This window comes from Zeugodacus cucurbitae, chromosome 6, assembly GCF_028554725.1.
Source record: "Zeugodacus cucurbitae isolate PBARC_wt_2022May chromosome 6, idZeuCucr1.2, whole genome shotgun sequence".
In the NCBI taxonomy this organism is placed as follows: domain Eukaryota; kingdom Metazoa; phylum Arthropoda; class Insecta; order Diptera; family Tephritidae; genus Zeugodacus; species Zeugodacus cucurbitae.
Genome location: NC_071671.1, coordinates 45,080,598 through 45,089,314, shown reverse-complemented (window position 1 = coordinate 45,089,314; position 8,717 = coordinate 45,080,598). Strand labels below are relative to the sequence as shown.

Below are 8,717 nucleotides of genomic sequence, written 5' to 3'. Positions count from 1 at the left end.
AACAACAGAACATGTGTGTTATATACAGTTATTACAACATATATACATGAAGTAGCAGCTGCCGCGTTCTCTTAACTGAATTTTGGAGGGTGTTGCCCAACCATATGCATACACATATACATACATATGTAGATATTCACCAAGGGTTGTTCACACATTGTAATTTTGTTGTTCTACCACTGCTGCCGGTTTGTTGTATTATTTATTGCTTAACCACTTATTGTTTGTTGTTTTTGTGATTATTGCCTTTTCTATGCACCATGAATGTGGCATGTATGTTTGGCTGTGTATATATGTGTGTGTTATGATTATTTGATGCGCGTAAACTTTTAATTAGCTGCGCTTGGGTTTGCGTTAAATATATGAGAGAAAACATACTTCACTTTCAAGTACTGCAACCGCTAATGCTTGGTGTTTCGCAGCCTCAAAGTAGGATTTATGGTAAAAGTTGTAGCTACATAGTATACATATATAGTATATTTATATATAGAGTATATTTTTATGTAATATTATGTATATATGTTTATGTTATATTATGTATGTACATACATATATATATTTAAAAAAAATAATTAAATTTTCACAAATCAAGAAAACAAAAGTTTTTTATTTTATAGAATCCGTGAAAATAAATATACCATTTATATTAGGGCTCTTAAAATTATTCGATTAACTTGAAAACCGATTATTCCGTAGGTACGAATATTAACCGGTTAGTACTATTCGATTAGTCGCAATGTTCGAATAGTTATACTGTCACTATTCGAATAAATGAAAATTGTTTGAAAATCAAGCAGCCTTAGATTTTTGTTTGTTTTCACTTGTGCAAATGTCAGTTGTACGCATTTTTTCTGTGTTTCGCTTTTTTCAATAAAAATGGAAATTGAATGAACTTACACTATTCGAATAGTCGACAACGAACGGTTAACTGGATAGTCGGAAATGAGCGGTTAATCGAATAGTCGATGACTGACGACTATCCGAATAGTGCAAACCGAATATTATATTATTCGGTTAGTCGATTAGTCGAATACCAAGAGCTCTAATTTATATACATAAATATCTAGTATGTACATATGCATATGTAATAATTATAAAATTAATATTATATACATTCAAATTACTAATTTAAGTATGTACTTGTCAGTAAACTGGATTATTTTAAGATAAAATTTTCCGATTTATAATTCAATGATACATAGTAAGTGTTAATTCGAATATAAAGTTAAGTTGATATTGAAATTGAAATTTAAAAAATATATGAATTTTTTTAGTTATAGAAATAAGTAACTGTGGAAATGCCGCAGCTATGACATTGAATAAAGAGGATTATGAATGAAATTTTAAAGGAATCAAAATAAAGGAAATAGGATAAATTTGTTATTCATTTAGAAAACATACATTTAATTGATATTACAGTAGTCGATTCTTGCACGTAATGAAAACCGAGCTCGGTGCAAATATTGAGTATACATCAAGTACCCAGTATCATTTTTCATACAACGTAATAGAAACTGAAATATATAAATGCTTTTGTGTAAAATATACTTATTTTTATTTTTAATATGTATTTCAATTCAAAAACCCTTAAGTTCAATGTAACACATGTATATACATATGTATATGTACATAAATGTAGATACCTCTGCATATAGGTTATACTTTTTATTGAATTTGAGATTTTTTATGAATTATTTTTGCGTAAAACTTTTCAAATCAGAAGAAAATAATAACAAGTATGCATGTTACTTTAAACACTAAGGTTAGTGCATTGGACAGAATAACAACTTTAAGATGAACGATTTCCAGAAGATTTTCATTAAAATTGTGGGCAGAGAGGAGTGAAAATAATATCGAATAACAACTTTGAATAAAAAAAAATCGATAAAAAAATTCTCTAAATTGCCACTCACAACGTTTGAGGGAAAGTTTTTCATTCATAACCTGATAAAATTAAAAACAAAACCTAGAAATTAGGGGCTCATTTAATGTAATATACCTATGATAGTTTTTTAACCTAATTGCTAAAAACTCCATGTGAGTTTATCGTGTTAAAAATATCACATGGCATGGTATCTACTGGATTAATATGAAAAAACTTCGTTGTTGGACGAGATTGATACATAAAACTAAGTAAAAGCCTACAAACTGAATATTTAGTGCCGCATACAATCTTTCACAATCATTAGATCAATAATCGTAATCAGATTTATTTGAATTTAAAAAATGCATAAGCCTTTCCAAGTTACCCTTAAACAGGCCCATATAAAATGAAAAGATAGAAAAATTATTAAAGATTGATTTGAAATTTATTAATAGAAGAATTCCCATAAAGAAATTCTTCAAGCTTCAGTCGTGCCTTCCTTTACTCTACGATAGACTCAATGATAACATAACATTCACGCCAAATCTATCAAAAGAATTCCGATGAAAGAAAGCATTACTGTAATTTGGTATATATTTTCATGAAATATTTTGAAAAAAGTAATTCTCTGAGTTGCCGTAGTATCTTAATGTTCTTTAAAAATTTTATAAAAAATACCAAAAAAGGAAACCAATTCCCTTTGGCTTGAAATGGCACCTACCTGAACTTGGTCGATCGCTATAGCGCGTGCAGTACACCCACGCCGGCCAAACGATAGGACCGCTGCCACTCGCACCTGTGCCACTGGACTTGACAGCGCTGCCGCTGTCGTTCGCCTCTTCGGCCGCCTTTGCGCTAAATTCCGCGGATGAACACTTCGCCGCCGACGAGCTCAACTCACCATTAGCGGGCGATTTGGCATGTTCCGAAGTAGCGCCAAAGCTACTGCTGACCGCGGTGCTATTAGAATCGCTGCTGTTAGTGCAAATATTCGCGAGTGTGTGTGAGAAGTTTAGAGTTGCTGACGAGGAGGCGGTGGTTGTCGCTGTCGATGCCGCGGCGCTGAGATGCGTTAAATCAATAGCGGCGGAGGAACTGGCAGCGCCACCCACAGCAGGTAACGTATTTGCCGCTTTACGCGAGCGCTGCGCTGCGCTATTACTATTATGGGTGGTAATGTTTTTTGCTGTGCGCGCGGCATTGTTACACGCAGCGATACAGGCAGCTCCTTCCGCGAGACGCCTGCCAAAATCCGCTTTTAATATATTGTCAATACTAAATTTGAGCGCTGGCTCATTTAAATTATTGTTGTTGTTGAGGTTATTATTGGTATGATTGCTGTGAGCGTAGGGAAAATGCGCTTGCATTTGTGCCTGTAGCTGGCTCAAGCTTGACACGGCGTTAGCGGTTGTGGGTGAGAGTTGGGTATGCGCGCTGGTTAAAGCGCTCAACTTCTGAAGCGCATCCGTGCTATTTGGTAAATTTTTATTTTGCTGGTGTTGTTGTTGCGTGGCTTGGTTATTATTAGCCACTGCTGCAACGGCAACAGCGGCGGCTGCTGCAGCAGCGCTGAGTTGTGACATTTTTGTGATAGCCGTTAATTGGGATTGTATGCCCGCGAAATTGGACATTGGTTGCGGCGCGCCTGGTAAGCGTGTAAAAGCTCGCCTGTCCGGTGTCAGCGCATCCGCAACACCTGTGTCGCGCATTGTAAACGCGCTAGCGCGAGCCGCTGCCATCAATTGCATCTGTTGCTTCATCAATTCCTCGGCGTACAGATGAGACTTACGCATAAGCTCGGTTTGAAAGCTAGCGGCGTGATTGGCGGTACGCGGCAGTACCGGTACTGGCATGCGTAGCGCGTTGGCCACCACATATGGATCGAGTAAAGCGCTTGCCGTTGTTTGTGTTTGCAATGGAGCATGTTGCTGCAGCGCTGAGCTCGTGCCGCTACCAACGCTCTCCTCATCCAGCTGTTGCATGGTATTATCATCCGTTGAGGCGCTGGAACGCGCATCACTGCCATCGCCACACGCTGAAGCCGGTGCGTGTACGCTGCTAAAAGCCGACGGCGCACACAGTGCCATCATATTGCCAACATTGCTGAGCAACAAACGGCGCTGCTGGTTAAAATCACAGAAGCTTGCAGTTGTTTGACAAGCGCTTGTATTGGCACTGCCCTCCTCCTGACCCACAGACAATTCGCTATCCTCACTGCACAGGCTCAATGCATCATCTTCCTCTTCCGCGTCCGCCTCTGTATCTACTTCCTCCTCACAACGTATTGCTGCCGCATCGGCCAAACGCGCTGCGGCGGTTTTGGCTTCTAATTCACTTATTTCACGTACGCGCTGCCGCTCACGTTTCTGCTCAACTTGTCCCTCATCATCACCCACCACATCCATTTCATCAGCTGAATCAATCGATTCACACATATCAACCTCATCCAACGCGTTCACCGCCCTGGACATTGTGTCGCTGTGACGCCTGTTCTTCTCACCTGCCAAAACAGCGGCGCTCGGACTCAAACGCGGACTTGTTACGCCATGCGCCTGCAACAGCATACAATCCGGATGCATATCGACGCGGCGTCGACGCAGCGCGCACAGCTGTTCAAGTATGGGCGGGGGGCGCGTTAATCCGTTGTGTGGTGACGTGAGCGGCGGCGACAGTGAAGCTGATGAATTGACACAAATCACTGGTGACAGCGTTGGCGTCGCGGGTGTGGACAATGCGTTTTGTGTTAGTGTGGCGCGCGTGGTCGCGACCGTTGACATTGAACTGCTAACGTTTGCGTTTGCTGCAATGGCAGCAGGCACACACTAATTGTGTTTCAGTTGCGCGCATGGAACGTCGCGCTCGAGGAGAAAAATTTGCACAACAAAAGTTGCTGTTTTCCAAGTGAAATGCCGACGGCAAGCAAACATTTAGTTGCGCGTTAACTTGAGAAAGCTTTTGCTTGCTAATTTCATAATAATATTTTAATTAACAACAAAACAATCGAAACACATCCAATAATACGCGCGCGTTGCTGTCAGTCACAGCGCATCGTTTGGCAGATCAAAGCGTTAAATCTCGTTAAAACCGCACTCACAAAACCAGCAAATCGCACTTATTTTTTGAAACGCTGTTGAAAAACGCGTCGGCAATTCACAAATTTTCAACATTCATGCTTGTTCTTCTTTTCTTCACTAGCACTGTTGTTTCTTTGCTCAAGCAAGCGCCTATTCATACACTATACAAGTACCGCTTGTGTTTGCTGCTTCGTTTTGCTTTTGTATTTTTTGTTTTTGTTTTGCTTTGTCGGTCAAATGCTATAAAAATTTCCAAGTAAAAGAGACGCGCGCGCCCGTTCAATAACTCTTCGCACTGCTACTCTGGCCGACCACGTCGTTTAACTGAGACCGGCGCCGTCGCGTATAGCCGCGCCACATGCGATCGCACATTAAACGCCTGCCAGTTAGCAGCAGCAACCACCCCGCGCGCGTCTCCGAAAACAACGCAAATTTCCAATTTGACTGCACAGCAAACACATAGGCACGCTAGCTGCCTGGTGTCGAGTCATTCGCTTACTCGCGCGCTTGCCAATTTCATGTGAGCCAGCAGCAACCGCAGCACTGCTTTCATGCTCTCTCACGCACACAAAGACCGACGCTCTCTGCAGCATATTATGCGCCGCGCAGTTTGATTGCAGCGCGCTGCAAAATGTGTGCCCAGATCCAATGGGAAGCGCGTTGCTGGCGTCTCAGCAGCGCTGCGTCGCCGCTCAGTGGTCTGACAGGTTTTTTGCTGACGCGCTGCTGTGAGAGCGAGAGCGCGGATGTTGACAGCACGCAGTGGCAGTTAACACAAATACATAGGCGTGAGGGATGTATATAAGCGCCACATAAGGCAATCGGGCGCAGCTAAAGGTGTAAAAGAGTACGCAGTAGTGTTGCGCGCTGTGACAGGGGTGTGAGCAAACAAGTGAGTGAGTACACTGATGTGTAGTGTGGGAGCATATGTGTTAACACAACAGCATTAAGGTATACTGTGTAGTTTTTGTTGCTATTGGCTTATGTTTGTTTTGCTTTTGTTGTTGTTGTTAATAAGTTATATTTTACGCTTTTCACTTTGTTACTGCTATTCTGGATGGCTCTCTTTAAACCACAACAATAAATTGTTTGTTGCTGTTGCTTATATATCTTTATACATGTTGTTGTTGTCGTTCATGTTCCTCCTGTTATTCCTGCTATCATTTTTCCATTACTTCTTCTACCGCTACTGCATGTTGTTATTGTTATATTTGGTAGCATTATTGCAATATACAACTGCACACATCAACTTTTGCTTTTATCCCTGCGGCTTCGCTTACTTTTATCAATATTCTTCTCTTTTCTTTTATTGCCATTGTTATTATTATATTTTCTTTGCTGTCATCGCTGTACTCTTACCATATTCTTCTGCCGAATATGAATTTTGTTCAAATTACAAACACATATTGGTTTTTGTTGTTATCAACAATGTTGCAGCGGACATCGTGCGGAAACTCACAACACTGTATTGTTTGGTTGTTCGTACTTACTCTCATTTATATGGTGTATATTGTACATATACATACATACATATTATATATGTACGTATGCATTTTTCCCTCTATGTGTCCGTGTATTTTGTTAATGTTGTTGCTGCTGTCATTTGAGGTTATGTTAAGTGCTTGTATATTTGTTAATTAAGTACGCCGTCGACACTTGAGCTCATTTTCCGTGTCGAAGTTAGGCAACATATTTGCTGCTGCATATGAACATATAGAAACATATGTATATATGAAAATATATATATGTTTATAGATGTATACATATTCGTATAGTTGTATAGATACAAATAAGCATGAAGATGGTTCACTGAGCGTTTACCTTAGGGTGATCGGCTCTTGTAGCTTCATTCAGTTCGCATAACATATTGACATTTTATTTTAGAAAAACACAAATTGGTACTTAAAATGAGATACAACATGTAATTAAAGAATATTGAAAATGAAATATTTTTTATTTAAGTCTACTGGCATCATATATGACTTTCTTGAGCAGCACTCTATTCTGGAGCAACCTCATGGCTATATCTCTATACTGTCGTGTGTACGGTAATACGGTATGGTATTCGATTGTTTCACAGATTTCGTTTCTTTGCTTAGAGTATTCGCTATATTTTCATATTACAGTATATATGGAAAATACGATAAATGGAACATATGTACATACCTAAACCATTTCGCCATTCGCAGCATATCGCTGATTATACCTTGTCAATCACAAAATATCGCCCTCATATATCTTTCGTAGCTATAAAGCATCATTATCATTTTTTCCTAAGTTCATCAACTTTTGCGAGTTAATACCGAGGCTTAGTTCTGCTTTCAGCACAAGTTATTTTCAACGAGTGAGTTTTCGGTCCAATGCCGTCTTTGCTGATTTTTCCTACAATGCCGGATAGTCTGCTTTACTCCAGACCACGAATCGAGTTCAAATAAATTTACTATACAAATATATTATATATTATTAACATTAAGCTCCTTAACTATATATATATATATAAAACTGTGTGTGATATTTAAGCATAACTAAGCCTACAAAGCCAGCGTGGTTACAACGCATTGCTTGTTTTGTGTCTTAAGTCTTTTGTTTGTTCGAGCTTTGCTAGTAATACATATAATATTTTTTTATCCTTTTCTTACTTATACATTTATTCGTTTTTCAAGCAGCTCCAGCAATTTTTCATAACTCACATTTTCTTCTCTTTATTATACATTTCGTTGTCGCTTTTCTGCGAACGCAATAAAAAGTCTCCTGCGGCTTTTGCCGCGTGCAACATTTTCATTTGCAACAAAGCAAGCTGCAGTATTTATACTATACCACAACCAGATTTGTTTTTGTTTATTTATTTATTTATTTTACAGTGTAATATTTATGATACTTGAAACTATAAAGGTTTGTTGCAAACTTGCTATTCATTTTTTTCTTTTTTATGGTATTTAGTTCGCATTTGTTTACTTTTCACAAAGGCAAATTGCCTGGCAATATATTGGTTTGGCGGAGGCAAGTGATTTTCAGTTATTTATCTCAAGCATTAAAATAAATTTTGTTGTGCTGAGTATTTTATACCAACTGATTTAATCGAAACTCTATTAATGAGGGGTTGTGGGAATAATAATATTTTATAATGTTTATAATTGTATCATTTAGATCTTTTCAATAGTTAGAGGCAATAAATACAATAAATATTGAGATAACTGAGATACTGAGATAGGAACTTAATTGGGTAAAACTAATATTGTTGTCATTTTTCTTGTACAATATTATAATGGCATAAGGCAGCATTTTTAAGTTCAAGAAAGCGATGAAGAATACACTAATCTGACAATATCCTTCACGAATGGTCGAATCCGTTCCTACGATAGTTTTGTATTGGTAAATTATGAAATTATGCTATTATTACAAAAGTTTAACTAATTGACAACTGTTGACTGTTAAGCGATAATTATTGTATTCTTATCAGTGTAATAACCAATCATTTGCAGTGTCAATAGCTTTTATGATACTTTTAATCAACTAACAGTGCTCTCCATGTTTTCTACACACACGCGTTACAATGCCGCCAGCATGCACATCAGCTTACATAGCAGCAGGTGGCTTGAGTGGAGGAATTGTAGCACATAGAGATGACAATTAATTCAAACCCATAGTCAGGCACATTTTTTTTTGTGTTCACCATGAGTTGTCACATTTTTATAAATCGATGCATTCGTTCGTGGCATATAATTAGGTGTCTCTGTTTGTTAATTTAAATGTGTCGTCGTCCGAACCGCCCAGTCGAC

The 8,717-nt window shown here is 38.6% G+C and overlaps 1 protein-coding gene across 1 annotated transcript; it reads right to left on the bottom strand.

Annotated features, from left to right (window-relative positions):
* Positions 1 to 2,510: 2,510 nt before the first annotated feature.
* Positions 2,511 to 5,417, bottom strand: LOC105209917 (uncharacterized). Its single transcript, XM_054233480.1, has 2 exons — positions 2,586 to 5,417; positions 2,511 to 2,518 (listed from the first exon to the last, which is right to left on the bottom strand). Exons 1-2 carry the CDS (start codon positions 4,639 to 4,641, stop codon positions 2,511 to 2,513), a joined length of 2,064 nt encoding a protein of 687 aa, XP_054089455.1. The 5' UTR covers positions 4,642 to 5,417.
* Positions 5,418 to 8,717: the final 3,300 nt, after the last annotated feature.

Coding starts and splice junctions, on each gene's coding strand:
- LOC105209917 (XM_054233480.1), bottom strand. CDS start 4,641: ATGTCAACGGTCGCGACCACGCGCGCCACACTAACACAAAACGCATTG.